The 27,694-nt window shown below is 54.5% G+C and overlaps 9 protein-coding genes across 9 annotated transcripts; 4 read left to right on the top strand and 5 right to left on the bottom strand.

Moving 5' to 3' along the window:
- Positions 1 to 3,690: 3,690 nt before the first annotated feature.
- Positions 3,691 to 3,860, top strand: B0H18DRAFT_990701 (uncharacterized protein; the record flags this gene model as incomplete). Its single annotated transcript, XM_048045013.1, has 1 exon — positions 3,691 to 3,860. A coding segment is annotated over one exon (158 nt), but the record flags the coding sequence as incomplete, so codon positions are not given.
- Positions 3,861 to 7,279: 3,419 nt separating this feature from the next.
- On the top strand, positions 7,280 to 7,810 carry B0H18DRAFT_861024 (uncharacterized protein; the record flags this gene model as incomplete). Its single annotated transcript, XM_048039719.1, has 1 exon — positions 7,280 to 7,810. A coding segment is annotated over one exon (531 nt), but the record flags the coding sequence as incomplete, so codon positions are not given.
- A 1,755-nt stretch (positions 7,811 to 9,565) lies between these two features.
- Positions 9,566 to 10,102, bottom strand: B0H18DRAFT_872219 (uncharacterized protein; the record flags this gene model as incomplete). The annotated part of the gene is made up of 3 exons (XM_048040213.1): positions 9,566 to 9,643; positions 9,709 to 9,948; positions 10,019 to 10,102. Coding segments are annotated over 3 exons (402 nt in total), but the record flags the coding sequence as incomplete, so codon positions are not given.
- Positions 10,103 to 10,152: 50 nt separating this feature from the next.
- B0H18DRAFT_990685 (uncharacterized protein) lies at positions 10,153 to 10,783 on the bottom strand. The gene has a single exon (XM_048045012.1). The coding sequence runs from the start codon at positions 10,613 to 10,615 to the stop codon at positions 10,259 to 10,261; it is 357 nt and encodes a 118-aa protein (XP_047896504.1). The 5' UTR covers positions 10,616 to 10,783; the 3' UTR covers positions 10,153 to 10,258.
- Positions 10,784 to 11,081: 298 nt separating this feature from the next.
- Positions 11,082 to 13,008, top strand: B0H18DRAFT_952772 (uncharacterized protein; the record flags this gene model as incomplete). The annotated part of the gene is made up of 4 exons (XM_048042145.1): positions 11,082 to 11,173; positions 11,231 to 11,240; positions 11,300 to 12,100; positions 12,121 to 13,008. 4 exons carry the CDS (start codon positions 11,082 to 11,084, stop codon positions 13,006 to 13,008), a joined length of 1,791 nt encoding a protein of 596 aa, XP_047896503.1.
- Positions 13,009 to 13,193: 185 nt separating this feature from the next.
- B0H18DRAFT_101880 (uncharacterized protein) lies at positions 13,194 to 15,486 on the bottom strand. Its single transcript, XM_048029399.1, has 5 exons — positions 15,144 to 15,486; positions 14,974 to 15,085; positions 14,914 to 14,923; positions 13,273 to 14,856; positions 13,194 to 13,207 (listed from the first exon to the last, which is right to left on the bottom strand). The coding sequence occupies exons 2-4, from the start codon at positions 15,078 to 15,080 to the stop codon at positions 13,303 to 13,305; spliced, it is 1,671 nt and encodes a 556-aa protein (XP_047896502.1). The 5' UTR covers positions 15,081 to 15,085; positions 15,144 to 15,486; the 3' UTR covers positions 13,194 to 13,207; positions 13,273 to 13,302.
- On the bottom strand, positions 15,195 to 17,366 carry B0H18DRAFT_101896 (BAR-domain-containing protein). The gene is made up of 7 exons (XM_048029411.1): positions 17,154 to 17,366; positions 17,051 to 17,091; positions 16,623 to 16,996; positions 16,471 to 16,560; positions 16,265 to 16,398; positions 16,026 to 16,192; positions 15,195 to 15,966 (listed from the first exon to the last, which is right to left on the bottom strand). Exons 1-7 carry the CDS (start codon positions 17,180 to 17,182, stop codon positions 15,518 to 15,520), a joined length of 1,284 nt encoding a protein of 427 aa, XP_047896501.1. The 5' UTR covers positions 17,183 to 17,366; the 3' UTR covers positions 15,195 to 15,517.
- A 78-nt stretch (positions 17,367 to 17,444) lies between these two features.
- On the top strand, positions 17,445 to 18,790 carry B0H18DRAFT_990670 (Shwachman-Bodian-diamond syndrome protein). Its single transcript, XM_048045011.1, has 7 exons — positions 17,445 to 17,567; positions 17,626 to 17,677; positions 17,736 to 17,909; positions 17,963 to 18,163; positions 18,237 to 18,410; positions 18,465 to 18,680; positions 18,726 to 18,790. The coding sequence occupies exons 1-6, from the start codon at positions 17,536 to 17,538 to the stop codon at positions 18,591 to 18,593; spliced, it is 762 nt and encodes a 253-aa protein (XP_047896500.1). The 5' UTR covers positions 17,445 to 17,535; the 3' UTR covers positions 18,594 to 18,680; positions 18,726 to 18,790.
- On the bottom strand, positions 18,620 to 26,641 carry B0H18DRAFT_929734 (uncharacterized protein). The gene is made up of 32 exons (XM_048041691.1): positions 26,308 to 26,641; positions 26,142 to 26,247; positions 26,045 to 26,080; positions 25,981 to 25,993; positions 25,822 to 25,924; positions 25,600 to 25,757; positions 25,371 to 25,424; positions 25,275 to 25,317; positions 25,154 to 25,219; positions 24,768 to 25,104; positions 24,517 to 24,712; positions 24,431 to 24,460; positions 24,194 to 24,377; positions 24,080 to 24,142; positions 23,980 to 24,023; positions 23,802 to 23,930; positions 23,510 to 23,762; positions 23,424 to 23,455; positions 23,300 to 23,369; positions 23,212 to 23,248; positions 23,005 to 23,148; positions 22,870 to 22,953; positions 22,257 to 22,819; positions 21,839 to 22,202; positions 21,111 to 21,778; positions 20,652 to 21,059; positions 20,345 to 20,601; positions 20,222 to 20,294; positions 20,144 to 20,163; positions 19,992 to 20,091; positions 19,161 to 19,937; positions 18,620 to 19,083 (listed from the first exon to the last, which is right to left on the bottom strand). Exons 1-32 carry the CDS (start codon positions 26,496 to 26,498, stop codon positions 18,795 to 18,797), a joined length of 5,892 nt encoding a protein of 1,963 aa, XP_047896499.1. The 5' UTR covers positions 26,499 to 26,641; the 3' UTR covers positions 18,620 to 18,794.
- Positions 26,642 to 27,694: the final 1,053 nt, after the last annotated feature.

The raw sequence follows: 27,694 nt of genomic DNA, 5'->3' as shown, positions 1-27,694 counted from the left end.
TCACAGACAGTCCGAAAGGTCGATGGGCTTGGGGAAGTCCGCACGTTTATCCAGAATCGTGCCGCAGGGTGTTGCAGAGAATCGCTGTGAGATGATCGCGGAGCACGACTGGAAGTCCTGTGCAACTTCTTCATCGTTCAAGTTCACATATAATTGTTAGTCCCGGAATGCATATGACCGGACGAAGTAGCACTGAAGAGGAAGAGGACGTCTGCAACCCGTGTACACCCGACCTGTCAAACCATCAGTGGATGTAATTTTGCGAGGGATCCGGAGCGAATGTTTCATATGTCTGAGGGATAATTTGGGAGATGCGTTGACGGGCTCGAGGATGAACTCAGCGCAAATGATCATGATTTCTGCAAACGAGATCGAGGGCCACTGGGTCATCCGACGTTCTGAACTTGATAGACCGTACCACCGGTGACTCGAACACGCGAACCTAATATAATGGGGGACTCTGGAAGCATGGTGGTTACCATACGGATAAACAGAGTGAAAGGAGCACTTACCCCGTATGCGAGTGTGCCGGCTGAATGGTGCAGTGCACTATAAAGGTTCTAGCGCGCTCAGGTAATAGCGCATTCTCGGAAGTTGCAGTCGCAGGTCAAATACAGTGCTAGTGGAGGAGTAGAGAATACGCACAAGACATCTGCCCGTCGGATTCCGAAGCCACTTCGAGCAGAATAGAAGACATGATACCGCAGAGTGTAAGCAACGCGGCCGTGTATGTGTGCAACACCGAAAGGCGTGACGGCCCTTCATGAATGACTCCTCACACTCAGCCACCGACGCCTACACTCGGCAGGCGAGGGATGCGGACCCCCGGTGAACGCGCCCCTTGGTCCTGCGTGACATGGCCGAGGCGATAAATTGAGCGAGACACCCTGCCAGGAGACGATGCATCCGTGCGAACCGCCGGTCGGTCAACGCCCTCCTCTGCCTTTGGTCCCGCATCCAAGCTCTGAGCTGACGCTGCTACCGGAGGGGCAAAGGGGCTCTCAAGTAGGCTTGAGCGCGGCATAGATGTGAAGGGCGAAGTACGGCAGGCTACTTGGTCACGGTGAGAGGAAAGGGCTCAACACCGAGATCTGGAAATGCGATGGCGGACAGTCGTGTGTCAGTGATACATAGCGTTGCGACGGGCGGAAGTCAGGCCTCGGCGGCCAGTGCGCCGGTACCTTCCTGGACAGTGCGGGCGGTCCACCCTCGACGGTCGCAGTGCACAAAGGCAGGAGTCATGCATCGTGCCAGACTGGGCGGTGAAAACAACGACGAGCGTCGAGCAGGCAGAGGCAGGCAGCGAGTCGACCGGTCGGATATATGTCGGAGAATTATAGGCGGGCGGATCGACAGGAGCGGCGAGCGCCCTCTCTTTCGGCGACGACTAGTACTTCTGCGACTGGGCCCGGGACGACCTGCTCACTCTGGGATGGTGTCCCAAGTTGTGCGTCGGATCACGCGCGGACAGTCCGCTCGCCGTTCTTAGGCCGGCCAGCACGACAGGCCGTCGACATCTCGTGCTCTCGATCAAGTTGTACTCGGCCTCACTGCGACTTTTCCTCTACAGTACCTCGTTTAATCTTCGTCCTTTCCTCCGTTCTCCTTCAATGAGCTGCTATCGGCCGTCATGCGAAGCCAGTACTCGGCTGCTGCTTGCTATACGAGTGTGCTTCGTCCACCCGAAGACCAGTCCGCCTCTTCTTAGGTGTCGGTATGTCACCGCGTACGCGCGTAAGATTGGACGGGAACGTCTAAGTTGACCTATATGTGTCGTCTCTAGACTGTTTCGCTACAGATTGACTCGTACTAATTTCGATGCTGATGTGATGTCTGGCTGGTCAACGCCTTCACGGGTTCATTCTGTGCTTCGTAGACCCGGATGGCAGACTCTGAGAGCATGTAGGCTGTCTTCACCCCGTGAGTTCTCGTCCTTTCCCCGCGCAATCGCTGCTGACATTTTGTGAACACTGGCAGCTGAACACTCTCGTGAATCGCGTGCATCACATATACCCCACCGTAAGAAAGCCACAAGGTGGCGCAGGCACTACAATCCACGCCATACTTCTCAGCATACGCCCGCCTACGGCCGTACTTCCGCCCTGTCCGCACAACGCCTTCGCACATTGGTCGGGCCGAAGATTGACTGCGGCCGTCCTTGCGTTCGACGTGTAATGCAGCCGCTCTAGGTATGTCACGTTCGCGCATGCCCAACGGGCCTGTCTGACATACATTCATATGCACCTTTAGTCGTTCGTTCGCCTCATCTACCTGAAATGTGTGGTGTCAATCACGGTCAGTCGATGTATCGGATAAGCGGATTACTGGTATGCCGTCCAGTCCCGCTGAGTGTATATGGCATCACTGAGGTCGTCTTCGCAGTCATGTAGATGTCAAGTGGCCATTGTGCACCTGTGCTACCTCACCTTCGCCCTTGAAACGTACGCAGACTTTCCTTTCACAATGTCGTCCCTGACCAACGTGCGTATCACGCATGCCTTGGTTGGATGCGCAGTTATAATTAGGCAAGCCGAAGAGGTCCTTGAAGCGGGTGCAAGACGGACATTGACCACACTGACGACAGCGTCGATGTCAAGCGGGGCGGTGACGTGCTCCACGACCATGTCGATGCCCGAGCGGATGCGGTAGGGCATACGGAAGACCGGTGTTGGGAAAGTACGATGGCCGGCATACAACTTGTCGTGCAAGGGAGCAGTGTCGTGCTGGACTCGCGACGACACAGCGCTGAGTTACCACTCATCCCGGCGACCGAATGAACTGAAGCTACAGATCCTGCGCAGCACTCTTCGCTGCCAGTACTGGATTGAATGCTACATTGGCCTGATGTTCGCTTATTCTGTCCGGAACCCTGCGCAGCGTCGATCCCACGTCAGCTATGTGGTCCACCTTGATTATCAGTGAGCATTCATTGAACAAGCTCAAGGTTCGGACCACCCAGAATAAGGTGCACTGGGAGCAACAAACTGCTTGCGACATCGTATGTCTAGTTTCGAGGCTTCTAAGTATACCCGCTGGCGAGCGAGCGCTATGTACATTGTATCGATGCATAAGTATAAACATCACTTATCACGCCTTCGCTGTCCCTGCGTTCTCCCCACCGTTCAGCTTCGAGTTTTTTTTGCAGCGCATATCGAGAGGAATTCAAAGTCCTCGCGAGGTATGACTCCGCTTTCACCAACGAATATCTTATTTTACTGACATCGTGCTTCCCTTTTAGCGTTGCGACCACCGACGGGTGCCAGCACCGCGCGAACCGACGACCAAGACGGCGCATCTCGTCTTGTCTGGTAGCCAGTATACAGACCGAATTTCAGGTAGTGTGCTATCGCACCATGCTTGTCCTTGGAGAGGCGCAGTCTGAGACAATGCTATTAGTAAACGTGTTTCCCTTGTCGAGGGTCTGCGTGGAGGAGACTTTCATCGGTCTGACAGCGCGGTCACATCGCCGTAGCGCACATCCCACGTCAACGGAATGGACAAAGCCGAGTCAATGTAAGTGTCACTGTCCAGATGCCGGTACCATGATTCACACATGTGCATTACAGCACAGCCGCAACGTCCGATGTATCCTCTCGCGGTCCTTCGATCCCGCGGTTTCCTGTGGAGGTCTGTGAATGTGTTATCGACCACGTCGTGACGGGGTTGGATCTCAGCTATGATGTCATAAAGGGCCAGCCAAATCTGACCACGCTCACATCCTGCGCGCTCGTATGCCATGACTGGTACTACCTGACGTGGTACCATCTTCGTCAACGCATCTATCTACGAGATAGGAAGGACGTCCTCTCGCTTTCGAAGACACTCCGCGCAAAACCTCGCCTCCGTGAGGTCATTCAACAGCTCGTCATATCCGGTGGTTCTCCCGGGGAGCGTCAACCGATCCGACACCTGGGGACGTTTGCCGCTACGCTCGCGGGCAAAGCTCCGTTGTTGAGGATCACTATTGAAGATGCTGAGTGGACCATCGGCTCAGTCCGAATCAAGGACATCAGCTACCTGGTTGCGTTCAGGTCCATTATCACTCTCAGCATCCGCAATGTCACCTTGCCGAACGTCACCCAGCTATCCCACCTCGTTTCAGCACTCCCGCGGCTCAGGCGGTTTTGGTGCTACAAGGTTGACTGCTTGCAGAAACAGCAAGTCTCCCCAGCCTCTCTCCCACTGAACTGTGCAAATCTGGACTATCTCGAAGTGCGATGGGTTGCACCAGCAATCGAAAACCTCTTCGTGCAGATCAGCCGCGCTTCCCGAGTGCGCTATCTCGATCTTGGGGTGGACGGCCAGTCGGATCCACCCTCGGCAGTCAGCAGAAGCCAGACTTTGCTGGATGCGAGTTCCACATCTGCAGAAACGGTTGAGCTCCATATGAAACACAGTTCTCCTGTTTGCAATGGTGCAATTGGTGCCACAGTCGGAAAGTTTGCTTAGTTCTCTCTCGAGCCACTCCGCTAATTGTTCCATGCCTACAGAACATTACAACCTTTCACACCACGACCATCTGCGGAAGTTGGAGATTTGGCTGGAATACCCCTTTGCAGAGTGGCCCTCGATCCCGCATATACTGTCTCACATCGTCTCGAAACACTTCCAAGCTTTGTCTATCGTCTTATATCTTCGGGCTGACCACATGGCCGATGACCTGGACGAAATGCTGACGACAATGGAGCAGGATGTCCTGGCGCGATTGGACAGTATACTGCAGGAGAAGCACTTCTCCGGTCCGAGTCCTGTTGCATTGCGCGGCGTCTGTATAGGCGTTGACGATGACGGAAACATCTGGATGTCTGGCAAAGAGCTTATTGGGATGGCTTCAGCACTGCGAGAACGGTACGATCGGTGGGACGAGCTCGTCAGGCGGAAGATGCCACACTCGCATGAACGAGGTATATTGAGGTACGTAGTACTATGGACTTGGTTAAATTGCGAAGGGAAGCTGAGTGTCCTGTGGAGCACGACGCATAACACTTCAGAATTCATCCGCTGGAGGGAGCACATGCAAAAGATACATTGTCAGAGTATGCAAGCTGAACAGAAGAACACCGTCGGAGAGGAGGTGCACACCCGAGCCGAAGGTCCTCAAGGCAGCACGGATTGACATCCTTGCAACCCTGCATCCTGGCGCGTATTATCGCATGGGGTTCGTGAGTATGGAACCATCATCTTTAGGCTGCTCTGCTAATCTGTTGTGTAGTCTTAACGTATAGAATGGCCCCGCGGCCGCAACACAGGTCGAGATGTTGCTATTGTCGGAGAAAGAATTTGCGCCCACTTATCTGTATCATACATGATCATTTCTTGGGGATTGAAAAATTGGACAGGCAGCGGTACTATAGTTGTGTGCTCGAGATAGACATTCGAATGTACATGACAAGTTTTCGTCGATACTGGGACCGTACTGAACTAAGCTTGAGCGCGTGAGCCATAGGGAGATGAGTATAATAGGAGCTGTAAGGATTCCGTACGCACAATCTTAATTATGACCTCCCGCTTCGGCGCTATATTCAAGAGGCACCTCTAACCCTAGTCTCGGGGTCCCCCGGCCGCGCGCGCTGTCACACCGAGTATGCCAGTGTACACGACCACGACATCGCATCGGCGGACAGCAATAAGCTCACAACGTCCCGCCCACAGCCATCCACGAGCAGCCAGGAAACCACCAACCGACACGTCACAGACGAGTTTGAACAACTCGTGCCGCAAATGGGAACCACTCCCCGGACAGGCACTGGCATCCAACCCGCAACAAGTTCACAATAGCCCCTTCCTCGACGCGGTCCTTACCAACCCAGGGACACTCGCCGTCTTCGATTGAGCCACCGTCGCGTTGCCAGGGCGCTGAATAGCGCACCTGCCCCGACAACCAGTGGGCCCCATCACAAGGAGTCACCGTGCGCGTGGGGGAGGTGTGTGCCAGAAATGCGGTTTATTACTCGAACCCGACCAACCCATTCATGTGCAGGCCGTCGATGTCGAACGATCTCCGGCGGCTTCCACACGCACTCAACGCCAGTACGCTCGTGCGCGATAGAGCGCGCTGGGCTCCCGACGCACGGAGAAACTCTTCTCCTGCGGTTCCCCGCCGCCAAACTACCCATCCCCGTGTGCGGGGCGCGCGGCGCACGGTAGCCAATCTCGCCCGAAAGATCAACTGTCGTGGGCATCAATGCAAACACTCGGAGAGCTCACGCACGCTTATGTACTAGGCCTGCTTAGATTCGACACAACCCGCCAGGTGTACCGCGCGCCTTCATGTGTATCAAACGGGTTGCGCGCAGGGTGGGAGGGCAGGAGTGTGTGTGTGAGTGAATGAGTACGTAACCTTCGTGTATGCACCCTGCACATGCACCGCGGACATCTCTCACCTGCTAGACCCCGTCCACGCGAATGCCGTAAGCATTGATTGAATATTCTCAAGGTTTGAACAGCATGCGTCGTGCGCGCTCACCAGAACAAGATGCACCGTATTCAAGGAGAGCAGCCCTCTGTCACTGTATGTGTTTTTCGTGCATCGCCCGGCCGCTGAACGTTGGTGACGTGAGTATCGCTTTGCAAAGGCTTCAGGCCCTAGAGGGCTATCCTCGCATCGGCTGCGAACAGCTCGGATCTCACGGCGTTAAGCAAAGAACCACTTGTGGTATCGTGTGTCTGTGTTCGACGTTTCTACATCCACCGGCGAACGCGCTACGTTGTATTGGTGCATATATACATCACTGATCATTGCCTTCACTGTCGCTGCGCCCCCCCCTCGTCCAGGTTCAAGCCTGAGTGCTTGCAGCACACACGAAGAGACATTGAGAGTCCTGACGAGGTACGACCGTGACCCTGCTTTCGCCAACGGATATCTTTACTGACCTCGTGCTTTCCTTTTAGCGTCGTGACCACCTACGGTCGCCAGTACCGCGTGAACCGACGACTAGACGGCGCATCCTGGCTTGTCTGGCAGGCAGTTTCATACAGTACTGGGCCCATCAGGTAGTGTGTTATCGCACTAGTACTTTCTTGTAGAGCCGCAGTCTGAGACTAACCTTTTAGGAACGTGTTTCCCTCGTCAAGGATCTGCGTGGCTGTCGCCACGCGCACGCGGGAGATTCCAGCAGTCCGACAGCGCGGTCACGTCGCCATAGCGCACATCCCACGTCAACGGAATGGACAGAGTCGAGTTGATGTAAGTGTCACTGTCCAGCCGCGGGTACCATAGTTCACACATGATCATTACAGTAGAACCGCATCAACGTCCGAGGGCATCTCTCACGGACCTTCGATCCCGCGACTTCCTGTGGAGGTCTGTGAACGGATCATCGACCACATAGCTGCGGGAATGATGCTGGCTTATCGTTACGTAGGCGGCGAGCTACATCTGTCCACTCTCACATCCTGCGCGCTCGTATGCCAAGACTGGTACTACCTGACGTGGTATCATCTTCGTCAACGCATCCATCTACGAGACCGAAAGGATGTCCTCTCGCTCTCCAAGACCCTCCGTGCAAAGCCTCGCCTCCGTGAGGTCATTCAGCAGGTCGTCATATCGGGTGCTTCTCCCGGGGAGCATCGACCGATCTGGCACCTGGGGACGTTCGCCGCTATGCTCGCGGGCAAGGCCCCGAGGTTGTCGAGGATCACCATTGAAGATGCTGCGTGGACCATGGGCTCGGTCCGAATGGAGGACATCGGCTACCTAGCTGTGTTCGGCGCCATTCACACTCTACGCATCTGCAATACCTTCTTGTCGAGCGTCGCGCAGCTGGCACACCTTGTCTCATCGCTCCCGCGGCTTGAGAACTTATGGTGCTTCAATGTTGACTGCTTGCACAAACAGCAAGTCTCCCCAGCTGCTCTCCCACTGAACTGCGCAAATATGAAGTATCTCGAAGTGCGATGGGTCGCACCAGCAGTTGAAGACCTGTTCATGCAGATCAGCCGGGCTTCTCGAGTGCGCAATCTCGATCTTGCGGTGGATGACGAGTCAGATCCATCCTCGGCAGCCAGCAGAAGCCAGACTTTGCTGGATGCGAGTTCCGCATCTGCAGAATTCGTTCAGCTTCATATTGATCTCAGTTCTCCTGTTCGTGATGGTGCGTTTAACGCCACAGTCGGAAAGTTTTCTTAGTTCACTCTCAAGCCACATCGCTCATTGTTGTATGCTTACAGAGCAGCATTACAATCTTTCGCACCACGACCACCTACAGAGGTTGGAGATCTGGCTGTACCCCCCCTTCGCAGCATGGCCCTGGATCCCGCATATCCTGTCTCGCATTGTCTCGAAACACTTCCAAGCTATGGTTGTTATGATATGGCTTCGGAAGGACCCCATGGCCGATGACCTGGACGGGATGCTGAAGACAATGGACCAGGATGACGTGCTGGCGCGATTGGACAGTATATTGCAGGAGAAGCACTTCCCCGGTCCTGTTGCGTCGCGCGGCGTCTGTGTAGCCGTTCACCATGATGGGACCTCTTGGACGTCTGGCAATGAGCTTATTGGGACGGGTTCAACACTACAACAACGGTACGCTCGGTTGGACGAGCTCGTCATACGGAAGATGCCGCACTCGCACGGACGAGGCATATTGAGGTACGTGGTACTATGGACTTCATCAAATCGCGAAGGAAAGCTGAGTGTCCCTGGAAGCACCGCGCATAACTTCCAAGAACTCGTCAGCTGGAGGGAAAACATATATACTATACATCGTCGCCGTATGCGAGCTGAACAGCAGAAACCCGCCGATGAGAAGGTGCAACCTCGAGGCAGCACGGATTGACATCCTTGCAGCCCTGCATCCTGGCTTGTGTCGTCGCATGGAGCTCGTGAGTATAGGACCTTCATAATTAGGCCTTTCTGCTATTTTGTTGCGCGGTCCCAACGTACAGAATGGCCCCGCGGCCAAGTCTCCTGGCACGCAGACGTAGTAGACAATTCCTTGAATCCTTCAACCTTCGTGCCTCGGGATATCCTTGTCTAACCACGGCCGCGGGCCGATATGTTGCTATTGTCGGAGAAAGAATTCGCGCCCACTCATGCTTGTGTCACACATGGGGAATTGAATTGAAGGACTGGACTGACGGCAGTATGGTCGCTGTCTACTCGAGGCAGACTTTCGATTGTTCTAGGTATCACGGTTTCATCGATACTGGAGCCGTACTTGTTTGATTCAACTTAGATTTGTGCGCGTGAGCGGGACAACATGGAGAACCCAACTGAGTTCGTCGAAGTCTTCCACCACCAGATGATGTCGACGAACGACGAGGGTCGAGCGAGACTGTCATCAAATGCCCTCCTGATGCCTCGACACGAAACGCGGAGGCACTGTGAGTACACAACAACACATGCTAGCGGCGTAGGGGGGTCATTTTCGTGCGCACGGAGCGTCGTCGCGACAGACTCGCCACAGTACTGTGCTTCATGAGATGGTGAAGCTTACGGTCCGAATGCTGTCTGGTATATTACCGGGCAGTGATGTATGGATACAGATGTGGTGAAGCAGGATTATGAGCGCTTGCGCACAGGCATCATCCGGGGATATGGACTACGTAGAAAGCGTACACCTCAGGCTCTGTGCGAGCCGACGCTGAACGACTCTCCGCACCCGCACGCGTCCTTGATGTTCGGGTCCTTGAACGCGAACTTTGCGCCACGCAGAACAAACGTAGCGATGAGCACGGGCACAAGGGGAAACGTGGGAGGATGACGGACCTCAGTGAATCCTCGTGCCAGTCCATCTCGCTGCCGATGATGGAAAAGAACGCCTTGCTGTCAATGAGGACGTTCACGCCGTCCTGCTCGGCGACCTCGTCGAACTTGCCCGGCTTGTCGACGTATTCGAGGTGGTATGAGAGCCCTGCGCAGCCCTTGATCCGCACGCCTATCCGTATGAGCTGAGGCGTGGGCCCCTTGAGCAGTGCACGGAGTCGCTGCACAGCACCGGGTGTCTCAGACGCGCCGCGCGCGATTGGTCTGTCAGCGTACAGGTCGTGAGTGGAGCGGTCCGGGGCTACGCACGACTGTAATGGCAGCTTTGGTCGGTTTGATGGTGGGCTTGCACCGTTCGGCCTTCGGAGCGGGCGGCGGGCGGGCTGCTAGTTGCAGCGACGTCGGGGGGAGAGCGATTTCGGCGACGGCTCCTTCGCCCTCGCCTTCGAGAAGGGAATGACCACAGGGGGTGTCTGTCCCAGCGGCTTGGACGGATGTTGCGGTCGGTGGATGTTGTAGTCGGCGGGTCGTCGCTAGAGAGGGCAGACATCATGGCACGCTGGGGTGCGCGTATGCGTTGAGCGGATCGGCGAGGTAGGCCGTCGACGGTGTGGTAGTGGACACATACGGGGTGATCATGCTGGACGACGGAATAGCGCGAACGGTGGGAGCCGCATACGACGGAGGGCGGACAGAGGGGTCGAGATCTACTGACAACGACGGCAAGAACGACGACGGTGGTAGAGAGCGGGGGTTGATGAGGAGAGAAGACTTATAGTCGCCAGGCTTGAGGGTTGCTGGCAACGTGGGCTCACAGTCTTGAGGGCGGTGACTCCCCGCCACTGAGTCGCGACACTCTCGTCTTGAGGGATGATCGATGATGTCCCGGTTGATATGCATTCGCATGTCCCTGCTGTCGGAGAGAATGTGTGCGTGCAAACACACGCGCGCGCTCGTCCTGATCTGGGGAGATCGAGCAGTCGAGATGGACGTAGGGCTCGATGAAGGACGACGGTGGTGGTCTGTAACGAGCAGTTAGGCCGCCGAAACTACTTAGAGGAACACTCACCGATGTCAAAACACGAGTCGACTGGACTCGCCTGGGGAGACTAATAATAGTGACCGTCGTCGTACGTGGTGACGGATGCGCGTCACGATTGTGACCGATCGCGAGAGCGGCTTGAGTGCGCTGCGCCACAAGCGTTTAGGCTAGTGTACAGTGTACACTCACAGACTTGCAGCAGCTGCACACGTCGACGTCGTGAGTACTCACGATCACCTCAATGCTCATTGCCTCGGATGACCACCACCTACTAAGCACCCTTACCTTCCGGCAGCCCGCTGGTGGGATTAAGATCCATGAAACTCGATTATGGCCGATACTGCTAACACCCATCATGAGAACGTCGTGCAGCTCAGCAAAGCGGTGTCCGCGGGGGTTCAGAGGAGCCTCGGCGGTATGAGGTCTGTACCAACTACCACAATGAACATGAGCTATCGTTGTTGACGTTGCGTTTCCAGCATACCTGATGTTCGTATCACAGTGCTAATTGGCATGCTTACTCTCAGAACTGAAGTACTCTGTTCCAGATACGAGTTGCGGAAGGAGAGCTTACGACGGCTGTAGTCATGCTCAGGTCCGCTCTGAATGCTGCTGTGCCTTTCCACCGCTTGCCCCCCGAGATCATGAAGGCGATATTCTGGCTCGTGCCCACGATGCAATACCATCTCGTTGGTCGTAACAGCCAATCCCACATCGTGGACATCTGGGAGCGCCGCCACTACGCACGCATGAACGAGCTGTTCACGCTCATGCTTGTGTGCCGCCATTGGAGGGATATCGTGGCAGCGATCCCGTCCTTCTGGAACACCATCAATCAGGCACACCAATCAAGCCGGACGACGTTCCTAGAGCGGTCACGGTTTGGCCCGTTGAAGGTTGTTCTCCACAACACTCCATCGGCATTCATGTCCACACTTTGCGACAGGGAATACGCGCGGCTTGTAGCGATATACCATTGCAACATAACGGCTACTACCGCGCAGGAATACCTCGGGTTCCTCGCGCCAGCCCTTGAAGTTCTGGACTTATCGAATAGCTGGTTCTTCGGACGCCGGATTCTCGGCGAGTCTGTACAGACCATCCAGCTCTTCCGCGGACACACTCCTCGTCTGCGCCAGCTCAATCTCCATCATGTCCACTGGTTCCCCGAACTACAGGTGTCGGCACTGACCCATCTGTCGGTAGACATGTGTCGATGGGACGATTTCTTGGCCAAAGTAATGGGAATCATAGCGTCTGCACCTGGTCTCATCGACCTGGTGCTCAGCGCGGTCTCGAGCACCACACCCGACGTCGAAACCCTGAACACGTCGTATCCTGACTACTCCGTGTCTTGCCATACCTTCAGAGGCTCCATTTGCGCTACGTCGTTACCGAAGAAGCCGTCATAGCCATCCTCGCGAAGCTGTCACTCCCTTCAACAACTGTTGTCGACATCGTCAAGGCCCTCGACGCGCACCACTTCACAGCGAACGTGCTGCCTACTCTGTCCAACCTCCCAGTGACGAAGACGGTCACCCGCGCATCCATCGCGATGATGCCTGTCGTCAACGACCACCATTTCATGATGGCGCAGCTCACGGGGGTGAGCGACGTAGCCGGCATCCTCTGCACTCCCGTAGGGCTCCGCGGCGACCTCGCCCCGGTGGCCTCTATCCTTCCCGCACAACAGCTCCGCGAGCTCTGGCTGATGTTGGTTCCGACCCACGAAATCGTGATTATGGCCGGTGGGGACCCAGATTTCTTCCCTGCCTTCGTACTGGACCCCGACGCGCTGCGGGAGACTTTGAGACCCATGGCGGCGCTCGAGACGCTCGTGGTGTGGAGCACTGTCCTGCCGAGCGTCGTTGAGGCACTGGTGGACCACGGCGCGAGGGCGTCACGGCCGTTGTGTCCCAAACTGTCCTGCGTGCGCGTCGTGCTAACCCGCAGTACACCGGCACCGCAGGCAGAGGAAGCCGTCTCACTGCTCGATGCGCAGCAAGACATCTTGCGCTTGGCCCGCGTGCAGATCAACTATCTCCCGAAGTACGCAGGCGAGAAGGTCGAGAGGACGGAGTTCGACCACCACTTCCCCTCGATCGAGTATGTTACGCTGGACCACACGCCCACCATGGAGATGCCGCCCGTGTGCATGCACGAGGCACACGCCCGGTGGACAGGGTGGAAAGTTGACGACGACGGAGTGCAGATCAGAGAGGACGGTGAGCTCCGCGAGGACATGCACATGTCATGAGGCAAGTGGACTTTCGCTCCTGTCACCGGTCGGTCGCTTATCCAGAACTAGTTCTCAAAAACATCGAATATGCTATGTACACCAGAATACGTGACTTGTACTTCGCCGAGGAGTGCTAACATAACCCTCTTGATATGCTAACGCGATAGAAATAGATAGCCCACCGACAACGACTTTTTACTGGGCGGCCTGTCGTCTTCTGTCAGATGCGTACCCGAGCGACAATTGAGTGACAAAAAGACGACGGTTTGCAAGGAACCATACCGTGTAGTGACCACTCACGTCATATCGACTTCAACACGCTGGCCAGTCCACGCGCAACATCCGCCAGTCACGCCCTAGGCGGGGATTGGACATCGAGGTTACCGACTCGAAATTGACCTGGATCTCCCTCGAAAACCACGGTCGACGCCGCGCCCCGGCCCCACATCCGGGGCAGTATTCCGCGACTAGATGGCGAATGCCCAGATTCGTCTGTCTAGCCGCGAAAGACTGTATCAGAGACGTGCTGTCCGACCCGGGCCCGCGGCAGGGCATCTGGACGTGCAGCACGACGTTCGGGCACGCCAGCTTTGGCGGTTTGGATCTGCAGCACTCGAGTGCGTCGAGCAAGCTCATAAGCCCTTGCGTGTCCACGTAGAGGTGTTCAAGAGCCGGTGCCCTGTGTAGGAAGTCGAACAGCGTCGTCGGGGTGCTGGCGAATAGCGCGGGGCTATCCCGCAAGACTACATGGAGCTCGCGGAGCTGGTCCATTGCGAGCATCCGTGGCAGCGCAGTGCCCCAGTCCTCTCCCAGCGAGGTAAAGTGGTCGATGAGTATACCGCTAGATTGACCTTCATAAACTACGGTGCGCCGAGTTCCTGATCCCTTGATCATGAGCTTGGTTGCGCCGGCGTTCAACGGCAGCCTGGACAGCTGGTTCAAGAGGTCGCCGTCGAGAGGTAGAACATTGATCAATCGCACGCACGTCTCCGGGTCCAGACGTATGTGTGAGATGAAGCGTTTGACACCCGCGCTCGACATGTGCTTCAGCACTAGTCTTCGCAAATGGCGGAGGTGAACTAGCGCATTGCCCTGCGGGTCCTCGTGGTGTAGGACATCGCCGCGGTCCACCAGCACTAGATCTGTCAGGCTTGGGCTCGCAGACAACAAAGCCAATACCCTCTGTAGCAGTTTCCGCCCGTAGCAATCTGCCAGGTAGAGGTGCGTGAGTGTCGACGTTTGGAGGGTGGGGATCCAATTGAGAGAGTCGAGAGAGAGGCGGCGCAAGCTCGGAGTGTGCCCTCGGAATACTTGTACGGGGTAACCCCCGCTTGGCCTGCGGGCGTGCCCGGTCGTCGTCCTGCCTGGTGTCCCAGTGAGACTGAGGCTCTCAAGGAGATATGCGGGCTGCTGCAAGTATTTTTGGGAAAGCTTGATGGTGATCCCGTAGTATCGTAGCTCCCGGATTGGCTTGTTGCTTTGGAGGAGCGCGTTCATAGGGCGGGTAGGTTCGCTTTTCATCGAGAGCGCGAGCGGCAATATTCGAGCCCTCTCGGCCGGGACGCGTACGTGATCTAGACGTCTTTGCGGATCATCGATCCTGTCCCAGAGCGCAGGTGTATCGACGATGATAGCGCGCCAATGGCGACAGACGTGCGACGCTCGAACGAGCCAGTCTACCCGCACGACTACAGGGTCCCAAATGCTCGTCCCAGGTGTATCCCGTTTGCGAGGCTGGAGACGGACATAATCGAAGATCAATGTGAGGATCTCTGTAGGAAGCTTGTGGTTAACGAGGACCCGTGTGTTCGGGCCCTCTACCAACAACATGATGGTGGACAATATCTCCTTTCGCACCATCGCGTCCTATCCGTGCTCTATACTCAACAGATGCTTACGGTCGAGTTTGCACAAAGTTCTCACCAACTGTGAGCTGAATGACAGATGTCAGTGGAATCAACGTGGGTGCAACGGCCGACATACCGAATGGTCGACTTCCCTAATATCAACTTCGTTCGGAGGACATCTACCAGCCCAACGGTCGACCTGCGGCTCATCTCCTGCTCGAAGTCTCGTAGGGTATATACCATGCTTGCTATCGGTAGTGTAAGCATGGTATATACTCGCGCGAGACGAAGCTAGCGAAATCTTACCTAGAAGCGACGTCGTACAGGACACTGCTCAGCGATGGTCGGTCGCTGCAGCTGAGCGAGTGTGCGACTTGCGCCTCATACCCTTAGATATGAAGAACGAGCGCTGCGCGTCCACACGAGGTAGACATGCTGCAGTCATGTGCACACAGAACGGCGGACTAGAAGATCCGAAGGACATTCACTGCAGGCAACAAACCGCATACAGCCAAACTTTCGTACTGCTTGTCCGATTCATTCACAAATCGGATTACCCTTGACCGGCTCCAACCTACACGCGTTACAGACTTCGTCCACCGTCGACTCATATCCAAGATTGCCTCGCCTGACCGCTTATCAGGTATCTTGCACGTAGTTCCCTGAAAAAGGGCGTGAACTCAGTCTTTGTATGAACGAATGGAACACCTTAACCTTAACTCACCAGGGAACACGCCCTGCCGGTCTCCGACACGGCCCGTCCACCAGTCTTCTGAGCTCTCCGTCCGCTCGACGACCTCTATCCTGTCCCCCGCGCGGAACTCGAGGTCTCCCTCCGCCTGAGGAGTGAAATCGTACAGCGCTACGACATACGACGCTGCAAGCCTGGGCTTTGGCTTGACGGGAGGTGGCGGAGGTGGCGCCTTCTTGGCGATAGCGGGCGACGTTGCGGATGGACCGGGCGTGTACGGAGGCGGCGGAGCTGAGTAGTTTGAGCCCGGAGGAGGCGGAGGGGCTTTCTTAGAGAAGCTGGAGGCGACAGAGGATGTGGTAGAGGTAGTTGGTGAGCGCCCGAGAGAGGAGGGAGCACCTTGCCCCGACGCGGCTCGGTGTGCGTGTACGAGCTTGGCTGCGTTGTCGAAGCGGGGTTGAGTTGTGACGCGTGGATGTTAGATTAAAAGAACGTACTCGTAGACAAGAATCGCTGCGTGATGTTGAGTTCCTCGATCGTCTGCCACGCATCACTGCGCTTCTCCTCGTATTCTCTGGCGATGTCGTTCCCGGTGACGGTGACGTCGTATTTGCCTTCAGCAAATCCGTTCAGTTTGTCAAGCATCATGTAGAAGATGTTCAATCTACGAAGTAGATATCAGTATAGGTGCGCTGGTTACTGGTTGGCACCAATGGCTAGCGAAAATCTGACGCACTGCATGTAGAAGAACGAATGGAACAATGGGTCAACGAATTGGGTGCATTGCATCAGAAAGCGTGGCATCTCTTGCTTCATTGTAGAGTTGATGTAGTCGTACTCATTGGAGGCGATCTCGAAGTCTTGTTCGAGCTGTTGGCAAGCGCCAAGGTGGAGTTGTATCGTGTATCAGAGGATATTGCACAACAAGAGTCAACGACGTACCTTGAACAGGTTCTTCTCATCGTTTAGCGACTTCTCCTTCTTGTCCCGCAACTTGGTCAATGAGTTATTGTACCGGTCGTAATCCATGAGCTGACAGAAGGTAAGGAGTATATAAACATGTAGACTACGAGGTTTCAGATGATCGCACAGACCTTATGTTCCCGCTTAGTGATCGTCTTTCTGATCGTCTTAAGCACGCCCTGCAGCTCCTTCACAGGCCCCATGATCCTGCTCTCGATAAGCTCCAGCTCCGGAGCGATAGCAGCCTTGAGCTCCTCCATGGCTACTTCATAGTCGTCGACGTTCCGGACGGTGTGCGCGCAGTCCGGATGCTTGGAAGAAAGATCATACTCGCCGGGGTTTGTATGGAAGACGATCGCGAAATGCTGAGCAAAGCCGGCACCATATGTGAACAGGTTCGTGACTGCCTCCGTGTATGCCTTCGTGTCCTTCAAAAGCTTCTCGGTCGCCGTCTCTATCGAGGCGAAGCGGCGCCCATAGTCTTCGAACTCTGGGTCGAGGGACTCTGTGACGAGGTGTCAGGGTCGTTCGGTCACCGTGCCAGCACTATCCCGCATACTCTTTGACATGCCGACCCTTGTGGTCAGCATATGTGGAGTCCTAGGAAGCCATTTAATGTTAGACAGTTCCCTCCGTAGGGCGATGATAAGTGCACTGCTTACCGCGCGAAGGCCTTTGAGATACCCTTCATCTTTGCTGCGCAATAATAATGACCTCGAAGGCGCTACTGGGCGGGTGGTTGACCTGATAGTCCGAGTCTGAGCTGGTACTGTAGTGAGGGCGAGAAGCCAGAGAGGGGCAAGAGGGAGGCAGTGGGCGCACTGCGGCTTCCTGTCAGTGTCACTGCGGCGGTTGTACTCTCTCCGGTGACTGCATCAATTAGGAAAGGGTATTACGTAAGGCGACTCATCACACAAGCCGTCCGTTCTTTGGGCGCTTAACGGAACTGCACCTGCGGCTCCGAGACTTGACTTACTCTCGCCTCCTCGTCTACATACCACAGACATCGTCCAACGTAACGATTTCCCCTTCTTAGAGCTCAATATGCCTCTCAATCAGCCTTCAAACCAGATCAAGTGTGCCAGTCGTTCGCCTCGTTCTCGTCACTGAACGACTCAACGGATTGCTCATCAGACTTACAAATGTCTCGGTCGTCCGCCTGAAGAAGGGAGGGAAGCGATTTGAGGTGTGTACAGTGTGTAGGACTCAAGAAGGCGGGGCTGATTGGTATTGGGGCCTGACAGGTCGCATGTTACAAGAACAAGGTGCAGGAATGGCGCAGCGGAGTCGAGACGAACCTCGACGACGTCCTTCAAATCGCCAATGTGTATCTCAACGTCTCGAAGGGCGAGCTCGCCAAAAGCCAGGACCTACAGAAGGCATTCGGGACCACCGATCTGGACACCATCGTGAAGGAGGTGAGTAGACAGTTAGGTCGAGCGATGTATGCAGCTGACCGCGATTGACCTAGATCCTCAAGAAAGGCGAGCTGCAGGTCGGAGAGAAGGAGAGAGAACATGATCTTTCTTCCATTCGCCGCGAGATCGCGACGCAGGTAGCAGAGAAGTGCGTGGACCCAGCAACACAACGGCGCTATCCGATCGGTGTCATCGAGAAAGCCATGGTTGAGGCTGGGTTCAGCGTTCGCCCAGGAAAGAACGCGAAGAGCCAGGTATGGGGCGCTTGTTCGCACACACATTGCGCGTCGATCTTCTGACATTTCTTGACTCGTCAATGCGTACTAGGTATCCGAATGCATCAAACTCCTACAGTCCGAGTCGAACCTACCAATTCAACGGGCGCGCATGCGTATCAAGCTAACAATGCCAAAAACCGACGCCGAGCGGCTTCGTACTCGCGTCCTTGAGGGCGCAGAAACAGTAGAGCGAGACGACCAGAGCGGCGAACAGTGGGAAACCGTGCGTGCACATTTGCTTGTCTTGCTGCGCGTGCTCATCCATGTTTTGTTGTAGATTCTACTCATTGATCCTGGTCAGTTTCGCGTCCTCAACGAACTGCTGCACAAAGAATGTGCTGGCAGAGGTCAATTGGAGACGATGTCCTTTGCAGCGACTGCCGGCGATTCGGCGACGACGGTATGAAATCGCGTCAGGAAGTCCCAGAAATATCACAGGCAGAGCCATACAATTGTTGTACATCACTTGTATAGTACAGATTTGCGACAATGAGTTGAGTGCGTGTATCCTGTTGTAAGAAAGGCTAATCGTGTCAAGAATTGAGCGTATCGACATGCTCAGTCCGCCAGACTTCCGATAGGGTACACGTTTGAGGTTCCAAGATCATCACTCATCATCCGACCATGCCCCGTCGGCGTAGTCAACCATGTCGTCGTCGGCCATGTTCAACTCCGGCTTGGGCTTCTTCGTGGGCCGCGGCTTCAGCTTGAGGATACCATCAACAGCGGTCTTCAGGTAGAAGTCCCACTCAGCAGTCACGCTCGACGGCAGACTCGCGGCGAGCTGCTCGACTTCACGCATACGCGCTCTGAGCTCCTCCCCATCTCGCTTCTTGTGCATGCTGGCGCCGGGCTCGAGGGCCTTGTTCAGACGTATAGCCTCTTTGCGCTGGTTGCTGTATAAGAGGAAGTCCGTGTCAGCGAGCGCATTGCACAGAAAGTAACTTAACAGGGGCGGTGAATGGTTACTCACCGGCATCGCGTCATCTCTTTGAGGACCTTCTCGAGCTCCAGGTGATCGACGGTTTGGAGACGCCTCTTCAGGCGGTTGTTCGTCTCGTACAGGTAGTTGCACGCGAGCTCCAGGAACGCCATGCAGTACGGAAGCGGGACCAGCAACAACAGGCGGTATCGCTTCTGCGGCTTCTCCAGCGACTTGACCCAGTCGTACGTGTACGTCGCGCGGTACGCATTGGCGAAGCGGAGGTGAATCGCAGCGGCGGGTGTCGTGGGTGCAGTGCCCCTCTTGCGGCGCGCACGGAGATAGGCGTCTGCGAACACTTGGGCTGCGTTCAGCTTCTCCTGGGCCAGCTGCGCTTCGGCGGGGTCCGGCGCCTCGAAAGCGAGCGATTCATCGTTCAGATCGACGACAGGAGGAACGACATCAGCGTCATCTTCTTCGTTCGCTTCCTCCTCGTCATTCTCATGCACGTCTTCCGCTGGTTCACCTGCCGTGGTGGTGGGAGAATTGTCCGCCTGAGACACGTGTACCTGATGGGGAACGGAAGGTGCAGCGCCTCGGCCCAGGCCACTCCTTGGCTGAGGTGTAGCGGTCGCACCCGGAGCAAGCAGAGCTAGGATCTCACGAATGTCGTTGTAGACGACGCGCCGCACGTTCTGTCGCGGTGGAAATTGTGACTGTCCCGCCTTCGCGTGGTAGAGCTGAACCATCTCATCGAATGGAGAGTTTGTGGTAGAGTTATCGCGGACCTCCTTTGCGAGAGCTTCCCAGGCGGGCGCATCGACGTAGCTGACGCATTCCGTTTTAGTACGGCCATACGGTAGAGCAGACTACAGAACTCACCGCTGATAAATGCGATTAAATTCCCTGCCAGGGCGACGGAGCGACGTGATCGTATGGTGAACATTGTCTTTCAGCCATCGGTAGTGGGAGTTGTCGCCGACTAAACAGAGTAAGTGAACGAATGTCTCTACTGAACTTGAGTGTTGACTTACGAAGACAAAGATTCCTGCAACTACGGATAGTCATAGCAAATCAGCAAGGACAGCTGATAATTCCTGTATCTTACTCACATTCTCGCCAAGAACACGTTTCGCACGTGCCAACCACGTTTCGAAAGGTCGCTGCTTCCGAAAAGGAGGTGCCCTATAGGAGTTATCAGACTGAGAAGTATCTGATATACCCGTAACACGTACCAGCATTGTCTTGAGTATAGATTTGTTCCAACAAGTTCGCCATAGGCTCCATATACAAGTATACGAGGCGTGTGCTCTTATCCCTCAGTTGGTGAGCACTGGGCAGGACTCGCTGGAGCCAGCTTCGAGGCATCGTGAGATCGTGTAGTGTATTTGCGCCGTTCAGTCGAGATGCCACAATGAGAAGACCAGCTAGGCTGTCCAGGAATCCACAAAGTACGACGATGTTCACAGGCAGTCGATTCACCAAAATGTGGCTTGATGGCGAAGATAAGTGTTTGAATGTGCGAGACAAACAAATACTCACTTGACGAAGAGAATGCCGCTTGCAAGTGAAGCAGGATGCATGTTGTAGACCCATCGTTCCAGGTCTTGAGCAATGTATGCATTGAATTTCATGTTTCCGTTGCCGCGCACTAGTGCTTTACACCCATAGGCAGTAACAAACGGAACCCGAGAAAGATGGTATCGCAGCTCGCCAGAACCGAAGGTTAGCCCGAGCGAGATGGTCGCCATCAATGCAGTAAGGAAAGTCTTCGTGAGACCTTGCTGTTTGTCGTACGGACTGAGATCGTAAAGCCAGTCCAAGACCCACTTCCGGACGATCTGGATAGCATCATTGTACTCGGGTATAGTCAGAGGCCGCAGACTGCACACTGTCCCCAACTTGTAGAAAGAAGGGTTCAGTGCTTCGTACAGCTGAGATAGCCAGTATCTGAAGATGTAATGGGCGAGTAGCATATACTCCGGTGGCTCGGTCACTTACTGGTGTTGCTGAGCTTGTTCGAAGCGGTTCTCTAAAGTGCGTACGGAGTTGTAGATGGCGATCTGTTGCAGATGTACTCGAATGCGCAGGTTATACGAGTCTGCGCCGTAGTCCTTGGCAGCCACATGATCTTGAGGGCACTCCGCTCGGAAGCATGTGCCGGAAGTAAAGAAGGGCAGACAGACCTGGAATGCATGCGTCCGATGGCACAAGTCATTCTCCTCGCGAACCTTCATACATAGCCGTTCTTGCAGTGCTTGTTGCAGAAGCCTATGGAGTTCGCTTTTCAATACTAGAACGCCCTGATCGTTTCGCCGAGATCCTTGTGTCCACCGACGAGCACATCGACCAAAGAGGAAGGTATCCTTTGGAATGAGGAAGAAGTCGTCGGTCGCCGCCTGGACAGCGAACAGTCTTCGGATGCCTTCGTCATCACAGAGATTTGCGGCAGACGCAAAGACGCGCAACAGCTCGACGTAAATGCTGAAGTGATGTAGACTGTCCACGATCTCGGGTAAGCTCGCAGCTTTGAGCTTCGGCATAACCATGAATGCGTGATCAAGACTTCTCAACGCCGACGCAACATCCTTGTGCCGTTGACGGAATTGCTCGCTTAGCCCGAGAAGTCTCGGCGCATCGCTCAATACTATTGCTCGGAACATAAGCAGCTGGCGAAGTGTTTGTCAGCCTGGGGACGGTGTACACTTCACGCCAGCCACATGTCCTACCTCATCACGGATGTTGTCGTCAAGTTTGGCCTTCTCCAGAGCTTGCGAATGGAGGATATGACACAGACCCTGTAGTACAGTGTCCGATCTCGTGGCGTCGGAGGTGGGTTTGATTCCAAAGGATAACTTGCGTCGCAATCCGTCCAATAGCCAATGCGAAGCCTTGACAGCGGCATCCGCGCTACCGTAGTCCTTGAGGAGCAATGGGATAGCCTCCGCTATTCGTCCCGCGTCCAAATGTACTTGTGCGGCGTCACTCAGGCGTCCAAGTTGCTCTAGAAACATCACTTGAGCTCTATCCAGGCCGTGGTCATCCATATACTCGAGAGCGTCTTCGTCTGAATCGAACAATAATCTCGCCTGTCTGTATCACATATAATCGTATAGAAGCGCAGCATACAGCAATGCTTAGACTCACTTGATCTTGCGATTCCTTAGGTATTGAAGACGCGACACATCTATGATGGTCTCTACAACACCTGGGTCCACGTAATTTCTGTGGCTTTTGATGACAGCCACCGCCTTGTTGAACATGCCAGCTCTGCGATATAGACTTGCGGACTCGGTATACTGTTCGGCATAAAAGTAAGCTTCTGCTGCTCGTGCCAAGTCATTTCCCTCGGGAAAGAAACACTTCGCAGCGATACGAAAGTATGACCGCTTTGCATTCGCTGCTTCAAGTCCCAACGACCAGAAAGCTTCGGCTGCCCTTCTGAAAGCAACGACTCGGGCAGCATTGTCGCCACGAAAGCTTGTGGGAGTTGTGAGAGCCGCCTCTCGAAGATGGTATGCTTCTGCAACAGATCGATCTCTGAAGAGCCCTGCGCGTTCATAGCAGTACATCGCTTCCATGTACTGCTTATTGTCGAAGAGCGCATGAGCGCTCTTGGCCAATTCTTCCGGTGTCGACGAAGTCGCCAATGGTGAAATACCGGAGGATGGTGTACAAACCTGTATGTGCCCCTTTGCAGCCCAAAAGTGCTATGAATGCTTCAGCTCATCAAATAACAGACCAGTAAAGCGAAACGTACCCGCATCGGTTCACATTTGTCAGAAGTGTCCGCGATCCAAACATTCTTCTGAGCCCTTGTGATAGCGACATAGAGGAACTTGAGCTTGGAGAGCATGAGACATCAACAAGACCGTACATAAATAACAGTACTTACCTCTCGACACAGTCCAATATAACGGGAATAGTCGATTTGCAGAGACTTTAGCGCTGTGTCTCCACCACCGGAAAGTGCGTCCAGGACAATTCGCCATTGTGAGAGCTCAACAGTGGAGTCCGAAAAGAAGTTGTACAGCAGCACCTAGCCAAAGAAAAGGTTGGATTGGCCCAATATTATTCTGTTGAACTCTGAGATGCAACGTACGTCGTTGTATTCAAGCCCTTTAGCTTCGTATATTGTTCTGAAAGGGCTATCACTAGGGTGCAGGAACCGCAATGTCGATAATACTCACAGTATCGTGCCTATGTTACCCACTTGTGCACGGAGTCTTTTTCGGGCAGCATCATGGCGGACAAGGATACCTGTGCAATGTTCCTCAGTAAGGTGATCACAGCGCTCAGGCTATGGATACTCACATTGGTGCGCTCCATATTTGAGGTGTTCCGTGCTGCGTCGCAGAATGGGCGAACTCGTGCGGATAACTATGTGATGATGAACTCACGAGTCACCGAATAGGAACCGTTTGTATCGCTCGATGTTTTCATCCCATCCACCGAGGAATATGGGTGTCGCTCCTTGGACCAAACCGCGCTCAGGAGCCAAGTGGTCGATAGCGTAGGGCCAGAACATGGTGATTAATTCAATGACCGAATGAGCGCAATCGACAATACCGGCATGTGATCGGTAGTTGACGGCGAGTTGAAATGTGTGAGGCTGGTGACGAGGACCTAAGCGCGATTCACCATTCGACTGTGCTGAAATTAGAAATGAGCCGCCCAATCAGGAGTGATGACGTACCTCTACTCGATACAGGAAGGCCTTCAGATCGTTGAAGCGGAAAGCACTGCCTATTGAAATAGTCTGAGCCGTGTCACCCGCCCAGAATAGGCCTGTGTCTGCATTTCTGCAGATCGAACGCAGAACTGAAGGCCAACTGAACAAGCGATTACGATCTATGTGCTATCAGCTTACTGAGGGCATCAATCAAAAGATTGTCTTGGGCCTCATCTACATACCTTCACTGTAATGTCAGCAATTGACGGCGATGTGCTGCAAAATTTGTATGACGTACAAGAAGTCGAGCTGTTTTCCAGGGAGCCCTTGCGATTGCATTGTTGTCAATATGTGATGTGTTCTGACAAAAGACGCTCCATTATACACAAAGGCTAGGTAAACAAGTACTCACCGATCGGCAGCATCCCACTCGCCTCGACGGCGCTTCTGCTTCAAGTATGCCAGGAAAAGGTCGTAGATGACATTGCGTTGATTCGCAAAGGTAGCCTGTGTTCGGTGGCTGAGGCTGAGGTATGACGGTTTGTCAAGGAAGCCGTGTTCACTCGTCAAGCTATGCTCTGAGCCTTTGATGACACCTGTTGAATGCCAGGGTAATGCGGAAATTGCGAAGTTGTTACAAGCTACATACCCATGATCTCGGCGAAGACCAACGCAGGATCTACCATTGGATCAAGTATTAGTGTATGGCCTGAAATACAGCGGATCCTGTAATACCTAGGCCCTTCGTCAATGACTGTGGGAAGTGTGCCCAATACGACCCAAGAAAAACTTGATACGAAACAAACGAATCGCGTAGCTGCTCCATGTAGTCGTTTGACGGAACATCGCCTACGGCTTCTACGGATATGTCATCAGGAGGTACCGAAGATGACTTGGACGGCGGGAATTCGGCCTCCAGTAAGCGACAAAGCTGGAAACTGTGTGTCAGAAGGAAAATGCCTCGTGATGTATGCTGTAACACGTACTTGATCGAAGGTAACGAACAACGGGAAGTGCTCATCAGCTAGTTCACTAAAGCGCTGAGGCAGATCACCTCGGTACTGGACTTCTTCATCCAGGTCAACAAGATCTTGATCATGATCCTGCTGTAGGTTCCTGGTCGTTTTCATCGACCTGAGCTCTTCGGGCGACTTATCGGCCATCAGGAGTGACCCATGAAGCTTCGCGAAGAACTCTTGCACTTTCTCGGCGAGTACTCTTGACTGTGTAACGAAGACCTGGCGAGGCTTGACCAGCGCGCCTTCGCAAGCTTGCCACGAACGTTCAATCCCGAGCATCTTAAACAACATTGATGTCGTCTTGCTGAACACTTATTCAGTACTCTCCATCGCCACAATGTTGAGACACCTACCCAGTACCACTTCTGCCGAGCACGTAACAGGACCGAGGATATTCAATGATATCTTTCTCTTGGGTTCTGTGCCGCATTATGAGACAAACAGTCATCAAATAACCGGGTATATAGGACCCACGACACATCGAAGACGTGCATCACGTCTTGATCGGCCAAGAGACCTAAGGGTTGTCGCTTCGAACCAAAAATTATCATCTTAATATGGAATGCGTACTATTCAGGAGTGCCTGTCGCGGTGTTGCATTGAAACTCGATGATACCCCCAACACTGTATATGAGCGAATCTTACCTGCGAGAAGGTGACGTATTTCGCGAGGCTGTTGGAGTGCCGTAAGCGTGATTCCCATCTGAGCAATGCTTGTCAACACGTACACGAGCATGTCATGCATCTACCGGTGACACATACATAAGCGCGCGCAATGGGCAGCATGAATGAGGTTCACTCGACGTCACCTTATCTTCATCGTCTTTGTGCACATTTGGAACTTGAAGAGCAGATGTCGAAGTAATGTGTTCGTCCTCGGCTAGCGCTGGCCATGACGACGGAAGAATGGTACCGGCATGCTTGCCAGCTTGTATAGGCCGACCTCGAAAAACACATCTACGGTGATCGTCAGGCGCACATAGAGAATGGTAGTGCTGAACGGAGGTCCTTTGAGACGTACCTCGACCTGTATTCCTTACCCCTCTGGCCCAATTGATTACCAATGCTATCCCAGAGTCGCCGATTGAGCTGGGCATGACTGTAGATGCCGAAAATTCTGATGACTATAATGCGCATTGTTGAATACGGTGACACAAGAATCACGAGCTCTGTATCAAACCTTGTCGCTCGACCTATGTAAAATGCGTCAATGACTACTCAGGTGCGCGATCAAACGAACTGACATTAGTCTCAAACTCCGGCACGCAGTCAATCTGGTACTATCAATGGATGAGTAACTACGAGTCATACACCGAGATCCTTTGCCTGCAATGTACTCACAACTAAGCGTGAATCACCTGTCATCTTGGCTTCGTAGATAGGGATTTCTGCGTTCTCAGTTAATTGCTTCTGGTTATCGGGCGAGAAATGGCCCCAGGACAATTCCCTAGTGACGCCAAGTACGATCAGAGCAACACACGACCCTCACAAGGGGAACAGCACATACCTGATTTTCTTCAATATAACTTTGAACAACGCCGTTGCCTTCTTGCGCATCTTCCGGAGGTCCGTGTCAGCATTCGTGGAGATGAGAATCCTCCATTGGCCAAACCCCTCTGCACTGTCGAAGTAAAGAGCAGCCTTGATCGGCTGGACGAAAGGATATGCAGAGGCCGTGTCGTCGACGAGACTGATCATGGCATTGGGTGCTGAAGCACACCAAGCAGCGCTTTCTGACCGATCCTCATCCTACAGCCGACGCGCAGTCTCGCGGAATACCATCGCATGAGTCGACGGCGGCCGACGCGTCGGCTTGTACGATGAGGATCGTGCAGCCGACATAGGTGTATAATGTGTTTGGCTGGGGGTGATGTATACAGTACCGTAGTGATCCTAGTAATCAATACTTTTACGGTCGGCTGGGCTCTTCTTGCGTGCTCAAAGCGTCGGTTGGCACAGTGCGATCGTGGCGCAGTGCAGCGCGGCGCGTCACAACTGGGCACGCGTTCAGACGCGTTGACTCGGAGACTTTCAACGTGTCAGTGCGTCAGCTCTCAAGATCTCACTCTCATGCACCGCCTTGCCCTCTCATTCACCAGGCGACCTGTCGCTCGCCGTCTTGCGCTCATACCGTCTTGCCCGCCTACCCTATCGCCTGCATACCCTCGCCCCACTGCTGTCCTGCTGTCCTGCTCGCACGCCGTCTCGCCGGTCTATCGTCTCACCCGCTATCTCACACACCCGCCGTCTCACACACCTGCCGTCTTACTCACCCGCCGTCCACCGTCTTGCACGCCCATCGTCTCGCACACCTGCCGTCTTGCTCACCTGCCGTCTTTCTCACCTGCCAATTCACCGGCCTACTGTCTGGAGTGCCACATGCAGTGCCACAAGGGCACGCGGAAACGCCACGAGGGCGTCAAGACTGCGGGGATGCGGGCAACTCGAGCAGGTGAGTACCCCCACGCACGGTCTCAGGTGAGACAACACGCGAGGACGGCGACGGGCGCACATAGGGCAACTGCCCCAGATGCAAGCTCACCGCATGGCACGCGGACACAGCGCGCGGACACAACACGCGGACACAACGACGAGCTGGGAGGAGTGCGAGAGGTCAGCGGGCACAGGGTATGGCAACGTACAAGGGCGCCCAGACAGTGCAAGCACAAGCAGGGCGGGGGTGGACGAGTGGTGAGACGGGCGAGCAAAAAGACGGGTACGCACACGCGGTGATGTGTCGCATGACGGGCAAAACGGGCGCGTTGCCCGCCGCGCGTGAGTGCGAACACATGCGAGTGAGATCACTGACTGCAGGCACAGGAAGTGGCGGCGACGTGCTGCACGACGCGCACGGCGACGACGTGTACCAAGGGCCAATGCCTTTTGCGCAGACA

Source organism: Fomitopsis serialis (assembly GCF_022376445.1).
Source record: "Fomitopsis serialis strain Sig1Antser10 chromosome Unknown B0H18scaffold_14, whole genome shotgun sequence".
Lineage (NCBI taxonomy): Eukaryota > Fungi > Basidiomycota > Agaricomycetes > Polyporales > Fomitopsidaceae > Fomitopsis > Fomitopsis serialis.
This window is presented reverse-complemented; position numbering and strand designations above follow the sequence as displayed.

What these genes read in the sequence shown, in the direction of transcription:
- B0H18DRAFT_990685 (XM_048045012.1), bottom strand. Translation starts at nt 10,615, where the DNA reads ATGCGAATGCATATCAACCGGGACATCATCGATCATCCCTCAAGACGA.
- B0H18DRAFT_101880 (XM_048029399.1), bottom strand. Translation starts at nt 15,080, where the DNA reads ATGGTATATACCCTACGAGACTTCGAGCAGGAGATGAGCCGCAGGTCG.
- B0H18DRAFT_101896 (XM_048029411.1), bottom strand. Translation starts at nt 17,182, where the DNA reads ATGAAGGGTATCTCAAAGGCCTTCGCGCG. An exon ending in AAGGGTCGGCATGTCAAAGA is followed by an intron (nt 16,997 to 17,050) that starts GTATGCGGGATA and finishes ACCTCGTCACAG; the next exon opens with AGTCCCTCGACCCAGAGTTC. An exon ending in ATGAGAAGAACCTGTTCAAG is followed by an intron (nt 16,399 to 16,470) that starts GTACGTCGTTGA and finishes GCTTGCCAACAG; the next exon opens with CTCGAACAAGACTTCGAGAT.
- B0H18DRAFT_990670 (XM_048045011.1), top strand. Translation starts at nt 17,536, where the DNA reads ATGCCTCTCAATCAGCCTTCAAACCAGATCAA. An exon ending in CAGCCTTCAAACCAGATCAA is followed by an intron (nt 17,568 to 17,625) that starts GTGTGCCAGTCG and finishes ATTGCTCATCAG; the next exon opens with ACTTACAAATGTCTCGGTCG. An exon ending in GAAAGAACGCGAAGAGCCAG is followed by an intron (nt 18,164 to 18,236) that starts GTATGGGGCGCT and finishes AATGCGTACTAG; the next exon opens with GTATCCGAATGCATCAAACT.
- B0H18DRAFT_929734 (XM_048041691.1), bottom strand. Translation starts at nt 26,498, where the DNA reads ATGATCAGTCTCGTCGACGACACGGCCTCTGCATATCCTTTCGTCCAG. An exon ending in GGTAAGGAATACAGGTCGAG is followed by an intron (nt 25,758 to 25,821) that starts GTACGTCTCAAA and finishes CGATCACCGTAG; the next exon opens with ATGTGTTTTTCGAGGTCGGC. An exon ending in CCTGTATCGAGTAGAGGTAC is followed by an intron (nt 23,763 to 23,801) that starts GTCATCACTCCT and finishes TTCTAATTTCAG; the next exon opens with CACAGTCGAATGGTGAATCG.